Raw genomic sequence first — 20,305 nt, forward strand, 5'->3', positions numbered from 1 at the left:
GTCTACATCACAATGCTAAATTATGCAAAACTAAATGAGTATACAAACTTCCGTTTCGCCGATACATTGTTTGAAATGTACTCTTCCGTGGGATTTTTACCTAATAAAGCCCAATGTCTTGAAGCGTGGGGCACGGCCTCGTCTCGCCGACCTATAAAACAAGCTCTCGCAAAAAATAAACCACATTTAACGGAACAAACAATAAACAAACTATGTCTGGTTTTCGGTTATTGTTTCTCGTGTTCGCCGTCGCGGGATTGGGCCAGGTCTTCACCGAAGGTGGTAATTTTTTGTCGATACACTATAATCTATTTGCGGTGTCACGAACTATCGATAAAATCCCGTGACCGTTAGGTAATTGTCTGTAATGGTCCCTTTATAGTAGGTAATTGGGTTTCGGTCTAGTAATGTGATTCATTCTGGGTTACGGTTTTCAACTTGTAAAAATCATATTTGCAAATTGCAAAACTTTGCTTTTTCCTGCAATGCAATAATGTTGCTCGTTTTATATTGATTTCAATAAAAATTGTCCTTGATTTGTCAAAGCCTTTCTCAACAAAATTTGAGAGGATAATGTAACGGTCTACAATATAATTATTTCATAACTAAAATCTGTAACATAATCCGTTTCAAGTAATTTCAGACATCAAACGACCTAGGTAACTAAAACCACACTTTCTTAAGACTCTACCGGGAGGTCTAATTACCAAAACGTGAGTTCTATATACCTACATATACATAGCAATTGAACACGTTTACTATGAAGAATATTGGAACATGAGTACCGTCAAAGATAGCCATCATAATGGTGTTTTTAATTTAAATATAATTTGTATGATGGTCGTAAAACATATTTGGAATTAAAATGTCAGCGATCAATGAAAGTTTTTGAATAGGCGTCTTCTGGGACAAAGGTACTTTATTACTAAACTGGTTTTGGCAAGCAATTTTGGTTAGTGCTAATTTTGACTTATTACTTCCCTAGAAATTGTGAAGACACGTTTTGATAGCAAACGTCCCGGATGGTGATAGTTCCGTTTTATTTGTTAAAAATATAACCCCGGTTCTGGATGTGATTTCAGATTTTTTGACATCTAACTAAAATGCACCCAAACGCATAGCAATTGTCCATAGACAATATCTACAAAATTAAAAAATACTTCACTGTGGGAAAAGTACCCAGGACCATCATTGTATTCACTTATAATATACAGCTTATTAATACGTTATTTTTTCTGTTTTCAGAAGTTTCAGCAGATACACAAGCTGACCTAGTACGTGAGCCTCGCACTCTTCATAAGAAGAAATTATGTCGTAAATACGGCATATGCGAAGGTTATGGCGGCCAAGGCGGATATGGCGGCTTTGGAGGTTATCCGGGTTACGGAGGCTACCAAGGCTATGGCGGTTATCCGGGAGGATATGAGGGCCATGGAGGCTACAATCAAGGTTACGGGAACCCACCAATCAATATCGCTATAAGTCAATCACAGTCTTCTGCTAACGAAGGAGCTGGTGGTCACGCCAATGGCTATTACCCCAACAACCATCAATATAATGGAGGTTACCCCAACCAAGGATACAACGGCTATAACCAAGGCTACAACCAGGGCCACGGCTACAATCAAGGCTACGGCGGCTATAACCAGGGCTACGGAGGCTATAACCAAGGCTACAGGCCAGGCTTCGACAACGGCAACTTTGCCCACAATAACCAGTTTAATGGCAACTATTATTCTGGTGGTCCCAACGGTGGAGGCTATGGTTATCAAGGTCCGTTTGGTTTCCATGACGACCACGATGGTTATCAATATGATGAAGGTGAACGAAGTGCTAGTGGTGGTGCTGGTGCCTTCGCGAGATCTACCGCTACTGCTGAAGCTAAAAGCTAATCGAAATCGACTTAGTAGTTTATAGGAATTAGGATTTTAATGCTAAGATGTGTTGTCTCACTGTGATTGTTATTTTTAGTAGAAATATTATATTAACTTAAACTTCGTGTTTCATTTAATTTTCTTTCGTTATTTTTATGCTCAGTCTATATTGTTTTGTTAGTCTCTGTTATTTATTTCCATTCAACTGTTTTCATTTTGTAATATTTACACTATGGGATTTTTAAGTTCTATAACTTGTTTCTACAGTAAAGTTATGTGTCAAAATAATGTAATTTAATTACCATATGAAGCTGTAATCAATGTAATTTGATATTAAGATTACGTATACTAAATGAAAATTATTTAAAAATAAATGTATTTTTTTCGAAAATATTTATATTATTTGCTATCCAATAAACTGTACTATGACGTAACTTTGTCTTTTTTATTCCGATTAATATATTTATTGGCTATAAATGAATCTGTGCACGATTTTATATCAAACTTGATGAGATTTAGCTCCATATAAAGGCTTAATATTGATAAATCGTTTACATCCTCTATAAAATTAAGAATTTTTATGTTTGCATAGTTTTTGGATCATTTACTGAATATGTGGGGTCTATGACCTGAACTATTTTGTATCGGGACATGCTTTCTGAATCATCGATCTTATATAGACGGAGCATCATTAGTTTTGATTGCACATTTAGATCGAGTTACATATGAAAATGCATTTTTAATCATATTCGTGACTTGTAAATAGAATATATCATTAAAAATTGATTTCGTACTTTTTGCTTTATTTGCAAAAAACTTATCTAGTCTATAATTTATATTTTTTTTTATTCTTAGCTAGTCATAAATGAAAAAGTTTGTGGAGCTGGTAATTAGCACGCTTTAAAAGAGATTACATCACGAACATAAAGTAGGTACTACCAATAAAATCCACTGCAGAAATAGCTACCGAAGAATAACTGACATGGTAACATAACTCTTTCATTTAAATCTCAGACTTAGACTTACACAAAGCTAAACATCAGTACCTACCTCCTAAGGCTGTCACTTTATGAAAGCAATAATCGCCTAATCAAGCATTAAAAATCATATTATCTAATTAGAAATTCTACTCATCTAGATGTCGTTAGAAAACAAATAAAAATGGATGAACCCATCAATTTTAATATGTTTAATATGGCTTTCCAATTAATTATTTATAATGTTGTTTTATGGGGAAACTCGTTCGCACAGTACCGCACCATATGTTGAACTACATAAGGTTACCATGGGTCACTACGACACCGAAATTATCTTAAACAGTTACGGGACAGGTTCCTGTTTTATGGCCATTAAGAAAACGGATAGTTAACATCAAAAACAGTAACAAATCTAGAAGGAAAGCATTTAAATAATGATTTACAAAACTGTCTCAACATCGGCTGTCTCAAACAAACTTGATTAACATTCGTGACTCTTACTATTTGATTTTCAATCTATTAACTTAAATCCTGACATTTATGCTAAACTTTTTACTCCAAAAAGCTTGAAGAGATAATTAAAAATGATATAACGCTTTCCGCCAACCGTTTTAATTCAAGAAATATGTAAATGATGCATCCTTACTTCAGTTCTAAAAACTGCCTCACATTTTATTATTGCCAATTAATCAGTGATTTTATCAATAAAGATGATACTCTGAACAATTTATGGTATCGGATCACCTGTACCCATCAAAACTGTTTACCGTAACTCGTTAGATAAATTTTGTTTATGAGTGTCAATGGCTTTGGGTGTAGTGGTGACCCAGTCAGTTTTTTGAGTAGGGGGGGATCATGTGTTTAGTATATAAGCTGGGGGGAATGTTTCACAAGTATCCACAACCACCTGTGCAAAGGTCTAGACATCCTTGGAAGAGACAAACAAAAATGGCCGCCAAAATCATCGTCCTTGCCACCGTACTTGCTGCTTGCAATGCAGTACCCATCTGGTTCAACGGTAAGTTTGTGATGTAATAGCAATTGAGCTTAACATTGTACTTGCAAAGTAATGGTTCATCATATCAATGTCAATGTCGACTTGAACATTTAATTAACATATTTTTATGCAGTAGTACATCGGGGTCATGAACTCCATTGATATTTTAGATACAAATGCAGTGTTTTATGAGTAACAGTGAAAGTAAATATCCAGTGCATTTGCGACATGCACTTCTTCATTGCATAATAATTAATCAATTTATTATTTGTATTACAGAAGTCCTTCCTGGCACCATCGTGAGGGTCGGCCGTGCCCCCAGCATTTCCTATGGCTTCGGAAGTGGTTTCAGCAGCAACATCGGTGGAATCTCGCACTCCACTGGCATTGGAGCCTCCTTCCAGTCTGGTGAAGGTCAGGCTTACGGCAGCGGTGTCGGCATTGCTGACGGCTCCTACGCCCGCGGCGTAGGCATCGCTAGCTCCGGCAACAACTACCCCGTGTACCAGGCTCAGCCCATCTACACCGTCGCTCGCCCCACCTACAACAACGCTGTTGCCTCAGCCCAGAACATCGGTGGTTACAACTCCGCTACCTCCTCCGCCAACTCCGCCGGTGGCCAGGCTCTCTCCTCCGCCCAGAACCTCCGTGGTCTGGGATACGAGTCTGCTATCTCCTCCGTCAACAACGGTTACGGATCTGCTACTTCCTCCGCTGTCAACAACGGATTCGGACACCAGAACGCCATCTCCTCCGCTCACACCAGGGGTCTGGGCTACAACTCTCACGCTGTGTCCGCCGCTGAGCAGCACGGAGCTTTCAGAGCCAGCACCGCCCAGGCCGTCCAGCAGCGTGGCAACACCCTCCAGCACAGTGGTGCCTCCAGCATCAACGGCCCCGGACTCCAGGCCGCCCACTCCCACGCCGTACAGACAGGCTTCTACTAAACCACTTGTGATATTGTGAAAAGATGTTGAGACGACGACATTTATTATTTATTATACTTGTCTCAATATCTTTACCAATCGAGTGTACCGTGTGAAAAATCAATAAACAACAGTGATTTTTAAAAAATTGTATTTATTACTAAACCATCACAATGCCTGTTATCACTAATACAAGTTGTACAAAATTATTGCTTATTATGAACTTTGTTGTCGTAAGGTGTTAGATTCTTGGCTCTGTTGTCGAACGTCACAGTGTTGACCTTACCGTACACATGGCCATTGTCGTTGATCGCGGTGACAGTGTTGATTTGTCCATTACCAGCGAAAGCAGGGTCATAGTAGCTTTCGACATTGCGCACCCAGTGCTTAAGATCCGGGAAGGTGTCGAATCCGAAGTCAGGGTTGATTGGGAAGCTGAATATTGGTAGGAAAGGTCCACTTGATGCTGACGCGAAGCTCCTGCCACCTCCAGCGACAGCCTTGCCAGGAACAGCTATGCTGACACTCGAGTGAACTGCACCAGGGATACGCTGAACATTCTCGTTGGGATCACTCTTGACTTGTGTAAAGCCTGATCGAGTTTGAAACTGTTGGCTCAAATACCTCTCAACGTTCGGATCAGATGACGATATTGACACGATCGATTCTCCATTCGGTGTGGATTCTGAAAATAATATTTAAACATTTTAATATCTAATATAAAAAATAAAAATAAATCTTTATATTTTTATTCTTTTTCTGATAAACTACTTTATTGAAAACATTTAGTGAAATAACATTTCAAAAAGATCAACACTGGGAAACATTAGCATCAATAAAACTAACGCCTACACACGACATTTTATTAACCAACTAATAGACTTTCGAACAAAAGATAACTATCTTAATTCGAAAGAGTAAATTAAATCTAAATAAATAAACAATAAAATACTAGAAAAACATGCAAACAAAACACAAAAATTAACATAAACCTTACCTTTGAACACAACGGGCACTGCATTAGTAAAAACACAAGTCGAAAACAAAACAAAAGCTTTAAAAACAAACATGGTCGCTAATCCTTGTAGTTATTACTTAGAATCTTATAACAAATAAGTGATAGAAGCACAATGAACGGTTTATATAGGAACTATGGTCCGAGCAGTGCCGATGATGGTATATGTCCATGTAGGGTGAATGAACTATCTCGAAGCTCAAACGTGATTATTGAGAGATAGAGATCTAAGTTCAGATGGCTAGTAAATCATGTAGCCTAAGAGCCTGCAGCCGAGTTCAATGCTATAACTTGCATGACAGGTATTAATACACTGACTATGGTCCAAGTGTGTGCACTTCGCTGCGACGGTAACGGTTCAAGATGATAAACGTTGTGAGCTTCTGACGTTATCCTTCCGTTTTAAAATGTTGGTATGTTGTTAAGATTTTGATCTTGCGAATGTGCAATGTTTTATGAGATGAAATAAAGGTTTTTATTGCACGTTGAGAGAGGATAGAGCTTACAAAAAATAATAGACTTAGGTACTGAATTAGATGTACGTAGATCTAGAGCCACTAATCCGAAAAAGTTTTCCAGAAGATTTTTTTTCAGCAACTTAAGTTTTTGTTATTGCCAATAGCTTAGGCGCTAAAGGATGTTTTTTTGTCATTGCAATGCATTAGTTTTCATTTGCAATAACTATACTAACTAAACTCAACTAGATGGTTTACTCCTCTAGTAGACTGCCTCCGTGGCGCAGTGGTTTAGGTCGCCAAAGAATAAAATAGTTTCCTGAATCAATAGTATAGCTCAATTGTTTTATAACTTGTTAATTATATGTACCCTTTTACGACGACTTACCTGCTCTTGGCCTGAAACTTTAAATGAAATGAAATGAAATGAAAATAATTTTATTGTTGGCAATAAACAAATACATACAATAAAAAAAAGAGAACAATATGTGCACGTATTGCCAACAATGAGGCCCTCATTCAGCTATATGCTGCAATACCACGAAGATATTGCAGCGCTGGTTTTCAATGAGAGCCTCATTTTGAGCGATACTGTTACTTATCTGGTTACTACAGCAAGTAGTCTTACTTAATATTAATAATAATCAATAATTATATAAATATATAATTATATGAATAAATCAAAGAAAATGCATAACCGCAATTTAATTTCCACATTTAGATTATTTTCGTAAGTTATAAACGCCTGCACAAAAACTGTTCTAGAAGCTTTACAATCTAAACGCCTGAAATATTGTAGTTCACTTCTTGCTTGTACGTAAAATGTGCGAGAACTATGTCAGGAGATTACACTTAACCCGTTGCTATAAGCTGTGTGTGGCATATGACTTTATTACAAGTATTAACATTTAATCCAAATAAATGGATCATCATGAAGTTCTGTAAGAATCTCCGTTACTCGCTAAGTTTAAAACCTTTAACAAATTGTAAGAAGTAATGTGAAAATCAGAAGAAACATCGGCTGTGTAAAACACACAAGGCTACGCAAAATGTTTATGCAAGTTGCGGCGGCAAATTCACTAGGTGACGGTAAATAAATACTTTACTTTAAAGGATACTCAAAATAGTATTTTAACAACGTTCTGCATTAGGTCATAATACGGTGTACTGAGTACCTTGGAAAATAATGAATTATATTAAACGGAGAAGGTCAGATGTACAAAAAATGGTTATTAACAATCAAAAACAAAAAGGACGAAGGATTTTTTTAACTCGAAATATTTGAAACGCCTTCAAGTTGTGTGAATTATTTATCACGAATAACTTTTTGGTAATAATATTTTATCAGGCATTAAGTAGTTAAAAAAATATAAGATATAAGACACGACGTGAGTCATCTACACTATTTACTAAACACGAGGATATTTTTATTTACACGGTGGACAAAATTATAAGCCGCATTTTGGAGAGCACTATCTTATTTATCAATATATTGACATAAAAAAGTGATTACACTTAAAATACCTACATCTAAGTAAACGATTTAGAAACGCGGTAGCGTGTCGAGCCAAATTTCAGAGAGCATTCGGGCAATTCTGGCAAGCAGCATATTTTGTCATCCCATCAACTGAAGTTGGTCTTATCCTTAGAGCAGGAGCCTGTCCAATCAATGCGGGAAGAGCATTTTGAGAAAGACTAAGAAAAAGATTTGATTGAAATTAATCATTTTAACATTAAGCAAAGCATTAGCAGACTAAATGCTACGAGTAGAATAACAATCTACGTAAAGCTCTATAGTGATCACAAAAATGTGTGAGGGTCAACTTTTTATTACTTTACACAAATCGTGTGGAGATCGATAGAAGAATACATATTAGTTAATTGAGGTGTCAGGTCAATGACATCTAATTATCATGTTTATCACATGTATGACTGTATCGTCTCTATTACTGTGTAATGACGCATAAAATGCTTGCTCTACCGCGAAAATTAGAGAAAAAGCGAACGAATAAGCATAATAGAAAGATTCTCATCACGGACTTGTTAAGTGGCACAGCATTTAATTGAACCATATTATGTTGTTTCTAATTACATGTTTTACCCCCGGTTTCTGAGATACATTTAGCGGTAGTTTATCTATTCAATAGCGTTTTTTATAAGAATTTAAACGCTATTGAATAGATAAACGACAGCTAAATGAACTCAGAAACCGGGGGTTAATCCTGTGTGTCGTAGTGCGGTCGATAAAAGTAAGATGGTGTTCGCTGCACCATACAACCAGCTGAAATACAATCATAACCAGTAGGTGTTTCAAATAAACCATCATCCCAACTACAATTTTCAGTTGCCAACTCTCAGCTGCAACTGATTATAAGTAGGTGATCACGCTGAAAATGCTCAATTCAATTTATACAATAGATTCGAAGGCTTTCTTTAGTTTGATACTAATACCTGTTACATCCAAGCAATTCATTAAAATAATAAAACTGTCCATCTCCAAGAATTGGGTAGTTAGCCCTCCGCTTTACTTAAAATACGGTTTATTTCTTACTGGCGATAGTTTATTGAAACCGGTCGTACCTATGTGTATGTAATAGTGGCCATGAACTTGAACTTGTTCAACTTCACATCTGAATACATAATGCATGTCTCTTCATACGAGATCATTAAATAATTAGCATATATTATTGAAACGGTAATGTTTATATTTGTTTAATTCATCACTTTGTTGTACCAAAGGGTAGAAAATACAATTGTCGTCCAAAAAAAAAACATTAAAATTAATTTAAAATTATCGAGGAATATTTTTTACAATTTGTTTATATATTTAAGATTATTTTTTAGCTCACATTGATTTTCGGAAATATTTTTTTCTACAAAACAATCGATTTTGTTTTTTATAAAGTAGTTTGACACGAAAAAAGTGATGTCCCTAGTATAAACGATATCATGTTTTAATTAGGTTCTGAGATAGATATTTTACTTATAATAATGTATCACTAAAGGATATGTAAAAAGCGATCATAAATAAATTTAATATTTTCGAAAGTTAGCCCTAATCCTAACATTAATCATTTAATTTTCCATTTTTAACTTCTTTCTTCTATCTTCTACATTAAATTAACCCAAATGAGCGTGTTTTTTAACTTTCTTTTAACAATAAATAATGTAATTATCATAATTAAAACGGATTATAATATTAAAATCTCATTTTTAAATGTCGTTACAATGATTTATTTACATTATCAAGGACACTAAATTTGGTTAAATTGCATTAAGCCTTAGGTTATATTCAAATTATGATTTTTTACTTTCTACAAATAATAAATAAAATTTCATTAATAGATAATCAATAACTTAGAAATCTCATTAATAAGTGTCAATTTTATAATTTATGTTAAAGTATCAAAATATTAAGTTACACTAAATTACTTGAGCAAATCGTATGCGTATTGAATATAACAAATTAAAAATATTTCATTTTTCTTTAAGCACTCATATGATTTTGATCTGAATATAAATAAGTTTAAAATTTCATTTCCGGCTTAATATCTATAAATCTTGATACTTTAATCAATTTACAAGTTCAATATTAGTTTTTATAGAAAATCAATAAGTGTTTTCTATTTATTTTCGGTCAGTAAATTATGTAAATAATCACCTTAGTGAAATATAAAAGTAATCTATACTAAAAAGCAAAATTAGATTTATCGCTTCTGTATTTAGTTAATCGATATATTTTATGGAAAAAACAGCTTCTGTGTAAACAAATCCGTATTAAATTATTTACTTTCTCCTAATAGTCTTGAGAGATTTCTTTTTCTTCCTTATATTTGCTCTCCCTTCACAGTAAAAACAAGATAACATAAGATTTTTTACTTTATTTATACTATACCTGTACTTGTAAACAATATTATCTGTATTACTCGTATTAAAATAATATTACTACGATTACTAAACTGCAATGTCCTTCTCCAAGCTTAAATTTACTTCGGCCTATTATTTAGATCAGATTTAAGCTGTGAAAACCTAACCCAAAAGCTATCAAACAGACTGTTTGTGTACCTAACTTATTTTTTTGGATAACCAACAAATGGTTCTCTCACCTTACACAGCCTGACAAATGATCTGCCACAATCTCTAATGGATTAATAAGCAGACAAATGTTGATAGACGGCGATAGAGGTTTAACCGTTAGACATCGATTATAACTAAACATAGCTCTTGGTGTAAAAACCTAGGCGCCGATATAATCTAAGCACGGCGGCTAATTGCAATTTACGTTGGCAAATTGTCGACTCTGAAAATGGATTTGATAAATTTGCGTCGGTTTGCAAATTATACGCTCTTGGTTGCCGAAAATAACTTTAGCTGCGGATGTTGTACATAGAGACGCTTTGGAAGCATTGGAAGAAAGTTTATCAATAGTATGGCCAACAGTTACGATGACAGTAGTTGTAAGTAGCTAAACAGATGTCATGACCTTACTCTCCAACTTCACCTCACTATACAACTTATTGTAATGAAATCTCTGAGAATATTTCACTTGCTGAGCGTGTTATTATAGTCTATTTTCCTCACCCCAGTAGTCAGCGTAAGGGATCATCTTTAACAGAGTTTATTATTAGATGAAACTTGATCGGTTTAAAAAATATGAACACCGAGTATGAGGTGATGATATACATTAGCATAATATGCGACCACATTTACTAAGAACAAAAGAAAGTAACAAAACAGGTAGCGCGCGACGATTTGTTTAAAGACTATAAAAAAACTTGGTGTTAAAACTAGTTCGCAACATATTTTGATATATTCTATTACTGGACGCGGTTTTTCAAGTTTTTGCCGATATTTTATATAAATTGGCTGCTTAATGACACGTAGTTTTTAAAAGCATTTAAACAAACGAACGATACAGATGGCTCCAAGAGACGCTCCAATTTTCAAATAACAGTATTGTCACCATTTAAATTAATAATTGAGAATTAATTTTAATTCTAATATGTTTATTTTGGTAAAAATGTGAAACGGAATTCATGTTGTCACAATTCGAACGAATTTTCGATCATGATAACAAATACTTTACGCTGTTCTACTAAAATCTCATTAGTATCAATTTAAAGATCCTCTTATTTCTAAAAAACAAATATGTCCACACGTTACTTATCTTACTTATATTATAAACATTCTCCTTTCTGTTTCATGCACGTTTATTTAATTGAAGACTTCGCCACTGTCCTTAGTTCTTCTGCTTCATTCGAATTTATATTAAAACAAGCTAATCAATTTGAAAATATGACGCTTCTATCCTTGCTCTATTATAATCGAACTGCGTAACTATTGAAGTAAGTGCTATTAATAAACGTCAGCCCACCCATAACCAAAGTAACAAAAATGCCAGCTTAGATACGTAATTGACTTCAATGATCGATCAGCCATCAATCAAATAGCTCCATATAATGTTCGTGTATTAATTTAATGTAAACACCGTTACCTTAAGTTCATTCATACGTATTGGTAACCTTTATGAACTCAAAAGTCACATTAGAATCAATCTAACTCTCTGAATGATCTTTGTCCGTCAAATTTAGCACAAGTATACTAATAACGCTATTAAAATGTTATATTTCAATAACAGCTTTTGTTAACAAAAAATACAGTTACACGATCACACTGAGAAAAAAATAATTGCTACACAATTGCCTAGGTTTGGTACCTCACTGTATCATTACGACGAACAACTCTATAGTGATAATCAAAACCGTAATTGTAAAATAATAGTAGTGAAATTATTTTGAGACGTTCTGTTGTGTATAAGAACCGTTTCTTCTGCTATAAAGTCGAAAACTTGTAATTTTACGATGAGGATATAAAGTGGGAGATCGATGTTTGTCATGCATTTCTATTTGGTCTGCAACATGAATAAGTTTGTTCGTGTTTCTGTTGTTTATATTTTTATTTTAGCTACAATCGGAGCAGGTAACTGTTACATTTATTATAATTTGTTAAAAATAAAGTTAAATTAATAAATCTTTGATTCGATAACCTGTTTTTTATTTTAATGTTGAGACTTATTAGCTAAAGGTGACTGATCGGAGGTGCGATAAAAAATTATTGCTTACGCGTAAATAAAACCTGTATAAAATATTCCTTTAACAAATTTATTTAGGTCACCTTATTTTAACGATATCTATTTTTATTTTCAGATGAAATTAACCACTACAAGTTCAGAACGACTAGCACCACAACCAAATGGAAGGAACCAACTTCAACGACTGGTTGGAGACAGCCAACGACCACTACTTCGAAACCACCGACTTCAACTATCAGCTCTAAGCAACCAAGCTCAACTCCTAGTTGGAAACTAAGAACGAAATTAAATTGGATAGAAACATCATCTACACCGACCTGGAACCGGCCAACAACAGCTAGCTGGAAGACTTCAACAACAACAATAAAACCGCAGACATCAACTAGTAATTGGAAAGACACATCAACAACAGGCTGGAAGAAACCAACAACAGCTACTTGGAAACAGCCGACAACAACACCGAGCTGGCTTCAAACAACATCAACAAAACAACAACCTACCCCAACAAAAGACTGGAAACCACCTCCAACAACAAATTGGAGATACTCAACAACCACGAAAGCTCCTGCAGTCAGAATATTTTCACACGCTACAGGAAAGCATGGAGCAGTTGCTATAGCCAGTTTCTCTGGTGTAGACTCCAGGAATGGCCGAGTATCCTCCATGGATGGCATAAAGATTTACCCACCTGTAGACTCTTCTATGGTCAAGACAGATGACAAAGGAAATTTCATTTTCAAGTCTGTGGACGGGAAGATGCCCATGCCTATCACAATTACAAGGCAAGGTGATGGAGTGTCAGGAACTATAAGGATCTTACCAGGATCTGTCTCCGTGTCCTCTTCAGCATCGTCTAATGGCAAAGCAGGACCTGCGTCAGCTGTCGCGAGTTTTAACCCTTGGCCAGCACCATATATGAAGCCGATTATGAACGATATCTACTTCCCACCCTTCCCTACGTTCCCTAGTATACCAGATCCAGTTATAAATACGAGGATATCAGATAATTACTACCATCCAAGAATAACGGACTTTCCGCATATGAAAATTTCCGATCCTTTCGCCAATATGAAAATTTCGGACCCTTTTAACATGAAATTTGAAGATCCCTTCTCTCATATGAGAATCCCAGAGCCTACTATTCAAACTAGGATGCAGGACCCATGGTTTGAGAAGGATATTTTCAAGCAGACGCAGCCAAAATACGACATGTTCAAACCACAATGGTACTACCCGAGTTTCAGTCCGTTCTTTAATTTCTGGCGATGATTTTGGAATAAATGATTGAATGCCATATTTGTTTTATTTAACCAGAGACAGAAGAAACGTTGATATGCTTGGAATGAAGTTCTATAATTTGTACTAAAAGACAAATAACTCAGTTTTTTACGTGTAAGTATAGAGAGTTAGCTCATTCTGTCTACCGAGAGAGATGATTTGATGGTTTATGTACGGAAGGTCCCCAAACCGTAGTTTTACTGATAAACTATAATACCCATAAGAAGGTACTCAAAATTAACAGTTGTCTCATTGTAAATCATCAAACTTATATGAATAGCATTAAGAATAAAATTATGACTCAAATTGAACACAGAACAAGCCAACCATAAAAGAATTTCATATTAATGATAGCTGTAAAATTGTAATAGCAAAAATTTGTCACTTCGCCTGAGAAAAAAGAAAGCTTTGTTGTTAAGGGGCCGAGACATAGGAATATGAATATAATAAAGAGGTTTTTGTTTGTTTGTAGAAGGTCTTAACATAACGATTAAATTTTTAGAACATTACTATATTGAGAAGCATAATGTTCGTGATATCTACCACCGTAGTTCTTATATAATAACATATTCTACTTCCGAATTCCGATCACGAGATCTTGGGATAGATTTCTGAATCGAGGAAAGTCTTTATAGAATTTGAGAACATATTGTCCCTTTGAGCATTAGGACGTGTTTTAAAATTGATCCTGCTCATCATGAGCTGTGATAGTGTTCATAAAACTTTCAGTAAATTAAGAAAAACAGTAGTAATGTATTTTTGGGAAATTATTTTTAAAGGTAAATGTCAATGTAATTTCGTGAGAATTGCACTGTGCCAGCAAATTGCAAAACGTGCTAAGTTTGTGTCAGTTTAATGTTATCTCACCTTGTAACACAGACTTTTATCTTTATCTACGCAAGCAAATCTGGGAAAGTATTTCATACAACTGTGTACATATTTTCAAAAATTTTAACCGGTTTTAAAAAATGCTCCTCCTAAACATATGCTACTATAAATAGCATAAAACATTAAGTAGATCAGGAAAAGCGTAAGAATGTAAAGTAATTCTGAAGGAGAAATTCAACCAGAAGACGCAGGTAAAAGTTAGTTTTAATTTCAATATCAGTGTGTCACCAAGTTGCTAAGTGGATTGGTGTCAGTTTGATGTTATCACACAGATGACGGCTACCTACTCCGGCTATTGTTATAATCCGTTACGCCGGCTCCACATTATTGCCGTGAAGCTCCGTGAACAGACGCGAACGTGAATGTGGACGGTTTTCACGGGGTCCACGCGCGTTCACGCCTGTTCCCCGATCAGAGTCGGTATTCGGTCCCGTGACAAAGGGTTCGCGCGGCGTTCACGCATACACATACACATTCACGGCCCCGGCGCAGTTTACTTTGGACTGTTTCTTTAATTTATCCGGTTACGATGTATTTCTGTCATCCACCATCTTCTTTTCGAACGTTTTCTTTTAATAACTTTCTTGTTTTTAATATCTATAGTGGTATAGGGACACAGCAAATAAAGTTATCGCAGCAGCAGCTTCTACGTCCATTTCGCGGAGGGCTTCGAACTATTGTGAGCATTCCGTGAATGTGGAGGGCATGGAGTCGGTCCGTGAATTCACGGCGAGAATACGCGCGTGAATTCACGGCAATAATGTGGAGCCGGCATTAGTTCTAACTTAAGTGGACGAAATTGCGTGGGCCGTGAGCTTATTTGACTTAAACTAGTTCAGACTAATTTTGATGTGAGTTTTTGTTGCCTTGATTTATGTTTCGTCAAGGACGTAAATCTACGAACACATGAACTAGATTTCTCTAAGGAAAACACATTTATCTACGGAGGAATATAGATTTTGACTTAATGTTTGAAAGGCAATATGATTCCCTTAATTTACTGAAAAATATAATAACAAGAGTCGAGTGTGTCACTATTTTTGCCTGTATATGAAAGTCTATCGTTTACATGTTTATTATTTATTAGAATATTGGAATTACGTTGACGTTTCTGGCCACGGTTGCAGACTGACTGACATTTTTCACAAGAACAGAAATCCTCTAAACACATAATAAGACAAGTATGATTTGAGCAGCAAGCAAACATGCGTTTTAGCACCGCACAAGGTAAGAACCTGTATAATAACAGTTTAAATGTTCAATTTGCTTCAAATAAAAGTGGCAGTCACGTCCAGAATCAAATAAAAATAAATCTATTCTGATCTAGATCATAGATCTATAAAGAGTTCATTGAACCGAGTGCAGTCGCAGAAATGATATCCAACAAGAATTATTTCATGCGGTACGATTATAAGTACGTTGACTTTGTAAGCTTTTATCTGGACTTCTTATTGTATAACATTTACCTCTTTTAAAATTACTGGCTTTTGTCTTTGACTGCATCCTTGACAATCCTTGTTTAAAGATGTTTCGTCATCTTTCCACTATTTTCTAGGGTTAGTATAACCAAATAATTGAGCGTCTCTAAAACAATAGAAATTGTGTAGAATTCTTAATTTTATTTTCTGATACTTAAATATACATAAACAATTATATAATTTAATGAAATAAGAAACTTAAAACCTCTCTAAAAACTAAAGGCCTTTGCTTACATTATGAGTCTACTAAATCCTGCTAGCAGAGACACCGATGTACATGTAGAGTCCAAATTATTGAACCAAATAGATATTTTCAAAGACTATGTTACAGTCAAAGTCATTCAACTGATACCCGGGTAAATAAATTTTAAATAGAAATCTTAAGTATATCGATTTATTGGCAAAAAAAAACAAACATAAGATAAAAAGTTGCCATTATTTTAGCATATTTAAAGATAAGGAGAAAATGTCACCGCGATACATAAATTACGAATTTAAATGGCTTAATTGAACGACAAAAAAGTAAATATTATAATAAATAAATAAATATTTAAATCGTGTTATTATGTTAAGCTCCTGCTATTTTTAACACGATAACTTTTGAAGTTACTAAAATAATGGACACGGAATAACATACATATGTAAGTATGTACATATCTTCACTCCAGTAATACCCGAAGAAATCCATCCGCGTTTCGCCATTTACAGTGTGAGTTTCATGTAAGAGGGGACGAGCCTATTGGCAAATTCCAGGCATGTTACCAAATCGCACTACTTTTGCGAATATTCGAGACGAATTGAAATAACTCAAAAGCATATTGCTCAACCCGGGAATCGAATTCTACACCTGAGCAGTCACATACACTACCGCCGATACCACGGACGACTAATCATAATTTATTACATTTCTTCTTCATTAACAGTTGATTAATCTAAGAACACGAATTTATTAGTTTTATACAAAATCTATAAAATATATTGTTATTTAACGACCACTAAGAACTCCGACTAGTTTTAGTGTTCCGTACCTAATGTGTAAAAACGGGACTCTATTACTGACACTTCGCTGTCTCTCTGTCACCAGGCTGTATCTCATGAATCGTGATAGAGACAGTCGATATTTCCACACAATCATGATCTATTTCTGTTGCCGCTATCTAAAAAGAAATAAAATATTAAAATTATTAAAGGACTGCCATACAACAAACGTGATTTTTATTGAAGCTTTAGTTTTGACGACGGCAACAGTAGGACGCTTAAAATATTTACTGAAGTAACAGTAACAATTTATTTTGCATTTATAGCTAAAAATATGGATGGTACGGAACCCATTGTACGCAAGTCTAAATCAAACTTATCTGGTTTTTTTTTAAATACTGGTTTTAATCGTAAATCAAGTGAAGATAACAATAGTCCAGTGGATAAGTCATTGACTTATGATCGAAAGGTCGCAGGGTCAATGATGGTGTCTAAATTTGCGTCATGTCATATAGGCTTATTGTATTCACGCTTTTGTGTATTATTTAAAAGAAAAATCCCGTTTATCTGTGCGATAATACGCTTGTTGATTTATGGGATGATTGTTATTGCGATTTACATTATAAAAATGGTATTCTTTTTTATTCGGGTACACGGTAATTGTCAGGATATTAATAAATAAAATAAGCTTTTAATGTAACTTATTCTAACAAAGTTATCTGTTTAAAGTTGGCAGATCGCACCGCCATCTGTTGAGTTGTGCACAGACTTCTTGCTTGATACTTACGCTCTCAATAAAGCCTTCTCTATATGTATACTATATAACCAATGAGAGCTTACTCAGCGTATATTAGTAAGATGGCATATCTTTTGAAAAGCTGGTAGTCTTGAGACCAGGTTTTCAAGAAGACAGTTGACGTCTTTTTAAAAACTAGCTGACCCGCGCAACTTCCCTTGCGTCACATAAGAGTGAATAGGTCAGAGTCTTCCCCGTTTTTGTAACATTTTTCGTCGCTACTCCGTTCCTAATAGTCATAGCGTGATGTTATATAGCCTATAGCCTTCCTCGATAAATAGGCTATCCAGTAGTAAAATAATTTTTCAAGCCACACCAGTAGATTAGCGCGTTCAAACAAACAAACAAACTCTTCTGCTTTATAATATTAGGAACACTGACGAAAAATAATCAAACGCCAGCATTTATTCCCACCGTGTAAAATTAACAACGAATTTATCGTTGTTAATTTATCGGTCTATTAGAAAGTACATGAAATTTAGGTATTAAAGACTACTGCTTATGCACACGTATTTACCCCTAGATTATTCAGCATTTGAATATTGCACGTTCTTTTCTTAAGTAACTTGTAACCACTTTCTATATAAGCCGTCTGGTTCAAAAGTGTCAAGTAATTGAAAGAGTTGAATGTACATACATATGTGTGTCAAGAGATTGGCCACTAATATGTTTGCGCATTGTGCAATATACATCTTGTGTGGTAATGTTAATAGGCGGCAGAGGGAGAGATAGCGTTATGAGATGTTCATGTGGTTTAAAGGCAAGAGACGAGATTTTAACGGGTGTTATTCCAATCTGGAAGGATTCCATGCACACATAAATAAAAACATGGTTCCTTATCAATTGAATTTTAATTAAAGCAGTTCAGCTAGACGCACATTAATCTCCTTTTAAGATTACAGATTACAGATTAAGATTACAGATAACGTTGCATCTTTTACAGCGTGAACGAAGTATCTAAAACAAAACAAAAATTTCTTTAAAATTATAGAAAAAAACTTCTTTAGGTAGATTCGACTTTGCCTGTAATGAGGACACGAATCGCTCAGTTGGTCGCTCATCTTGTAACTTAATGCAACCAAGCTTGGAAATCGCACTCCCACCTCAACGTTATGCAATTAAAAGCCTTATTCTGCAAATGACAAACGACAGCTTACATCCTCTCATCCTCTGGTAAAACAGAAATTGAGTTTTTAAACAGTGCTAACACTGCTACTTTAACTGGTCTACTTGGTTTATTATAAGAATGTCGGCAAAATAAGTTTAGAAGATCTTCTTCGACGGTTTTACTTACCGTACTGATTAAATGAAGACATCAGACAAAAGAATAACGTTCAGATCAAGTTTATGACGTACCTATTCCTCTCTTATCACTCATCCCTCATCTTAACTTTGAATACCTCATCTTAACTTGCATACAAACTAGATAATGAAATAAAATAATTTGCTCAACAATTTTCAGGAAAAAATACTACAAGAACTTAAAATTTTTGAAACGGTTATTATTTTAGCACTCAAAATAGGCTTTACCTTTACATAGACAGACAACCTGTCTTCACGAGTACAGGAGTCGGGCCTTAATACCCAGTAATTTTAAAGCGAAACATGCAAAACAAAAATCGCCTTGAATGACAAATAAAACAAAAAGTTACAGAATAAGGCAGCCTTCGCGATCGATGACAGTGTCGCCTGCGCACGCGCAGTGTTCATTGCAAACGTGCCACGATGCGAGCCCTAACAATCATTTTATTCTCAACAATTTTGTACCTCGCTGCCTCAGCCCCAGCGACGTCAAATCTCCAAACTGGAGAAATACCAACCAACGGTGAGTTTTTATGCCAGTATTCAAAACAGTGCCTAACATATTTGTCAGTGTATAAGTGACAATTAAAATGCATCGCACGTAGTGTACGCTAGAACGTAGTACAGTGACTAAAAATAAACTGGTGGCGGTTTTTTCGATAGATCTACTTTGATTTTTGATTTTGATCGGGGTTGGTGTGTTAAAGTTTGAAAGACTGTATAAAGAATAGTTACTTTCATTTTTGTAAGACGCAATTTTCGCTTCAAATAGGTTTTCAAGGTTTTCGTTTATAACAGTGCAATTGTACGATTTAACATTTTTTTACGGACTTTCTATAGGTATATATTTTTAGCCTAAAGTAACCTATTTTTCTCCAAGTAAAGTTACTAGACAGTAGTGAAAAATCAGTAATCAAATATCTAATCAATAGTTAATCAGTAAATTACATTCAGAAATGAATTAACTTCTCCACTAAAATTAATAAATTTTGACAGTGTGTTGACAGGAAAGTCATTACTTCCTCGAAATCTCAAACCAAAGGAATATGACTGTACCTAGATTTCTAAGAAAACCGTCTTTATTTAATACAAGACAACTACAATGCGTCATGTTATGCTAAATATTCCACCTGCTTAATTTACCCAAGATTTTATGACCAGTAAATCACTTTGCGACGATTATACGAGAAGTATTTAAAGTCTATTTAGAATTTTAAATAGTTAGACTAATCTTTGATGCTGGTACTTGT

The 20,305-nt window shown here is 35.0% G+C and overlaps 4 protein-coding genes across 4 annotated transcripts; 3 read left to right on the forward strand and 1 right to left on the reverse strand.

The window, feature by feature from the left end:
- Positions 1 to 201: 201 nt before the first annotated feature.
- On the forward strand, positions 202 to 1,946 carry LOC142983458 (uncharacterized). Its single transcript, XM_076130741.1, has 2 exons — positions 202 to 279; positions 1,246 to 1,946. The coding sequence occupies exons 1-2, from the start codon at positions 213 to 215 to the stop codon at positions 1,890 to 1,892; spliced, it is 714 nt and encodes a 237-aa protein (XP_075986856.1). The 5' UTR covers positions 202 to 212; the 3' UTR covers positions 1,893 to 1,946.
- Positions 1,947 to 3,734: 1,788 nt separating this feature from the next.
- On the forward strand, positions 3,735 to 4,922 carry LOC142987514 (uncharacterized). Its single transcript, XM_076136331.1, has 2 exons — positions 3,735 to 3,869; positions 4,128 to 4,922. Exons 1-2 carry the CDS (start codon positions 3,800 to 3,802, stop codon positions 4,793 to 4,795), a joined length of 738 nt encoding a protein of 245 aa, XP_075992446.1. The 5' UTR covers positions 3,735 to 3,799; the 3' UTR covers positions 4,796 to 4,922.
- LOC142987524 (uncharacterized) lies at positions 4,913 to 5,906 on the reverse strand. Its single transcript, XM_076136343.1, has 2 exons — positions 5,772 to 5,906; positions 4,913 to 5,459 (listed from the first exon to the last, which is right to left on the reverse strand). The coding sequence occupies exons 1-2, from the start codon at positions 5,842 to 5,844 to the stop codon at positions 4,981 to 4,983; spliced, it is 552 nt and encodes a 183-aa protein (XP_075992458.1). The 5' UTR covers positions 5,845 to 5,906; the 3' UTR covers positions 4,913 to 4,980.
- Positions 5,907 to 12,113: 6,207 nt separating this feature from the next.
- LOC142984157 (uncharacterized) lies at positions 12,114 to 13,629 on the forward strand. The gene is made up of 2 exons (XM_076131969.1): positions 12,114 to 12,223; positions 12,451 to 13,629. The coding sequence occupies exons 1-2, from the start codon at positions 12,130 to 12,132 to the stop codon at positions 13,602 to 13,604; spliced, it is 1,248 nt and encodes a 415-aa protein (XP_075988084.1). The 5' UTR covers positions 12,114 to 12,129; the 3' UTR covers positions 13,605 to 13,629.
- The last annotated feature ends 6,676 nt before the right edge of the window (positions 13,630 to 20,305 follow it).

Source organism: Anticarsia gemmatalis, chromosome 1 (assembly GCF_050436995.1).
Source record: "Anticarsia gemmatalis isolate Benzon Research Colony breed Stoneville strain chromosome 1, ilAntGemm2 primary, whole genome shotgun sequence".
Classification (NCBI taxonomy): Eukaryota; Metazoa; Arthropoda; class Insecta; order Lepidoptera; family Erebidae; genus Anticarsia; species Anticarsia gemmatalis.

Coding starts and splice junctions, on each gene's coding strand:
- LOC142983458 (XM_076130741.1), top strand. CDS start 213: ATGTCTGGTTTTCGGTTATTGTTTCTCGTGTTCGCCGTCGCGGGATTG. Junction 280..1,245: donor GGGCCAGGTCTTCACCGAAG/GTGGTAATTTTT, acceptor TTCTGTTTTCAG/AAGTTTCAGCAGATACACAA.
- LOC142987514 (XM_076136331.1), top strand. CDS start 3,800: ATGGCCGCCAAAATCATCGTCCTTGCCACCGTACTTGCTGCTTGCAAT. Junction 3,870..4,127: donor AGTACCCATCTGGTTCAACG/GTAAGTTTGTGA, acceptor TTTGTATTACAG/AAGTCCTTCCTGGCACCATC.
- LOC142987524 (XM_076136343.1), bottom strand. CDS start 5,844: ATGTTTGTTTTTAAAGCTTTTGTTTTGTTTTCGACTTGTGTTTTTACT. Junction 5,460..5,771: donor AGTGCCCGTTGTGTTCAAAG/GTAAGGTTTATG, acceptor TATTATTTTCAG/AATCCACACCGAATGGAGAA.
- LOC142984157 (XM_076131969.1), top strand. CDS start 12,130: ATGTTTGTCATGCATTTCTATTTGGTCTGCAACATGAATAAGTTTGTT. Junction 12,224..12,450: donor TTTAGCTACAATCGGAGCAG/GTAACTGTTACA, acceptor TTTTATTTTCAG/ATGAAATTAACCACTACAAG.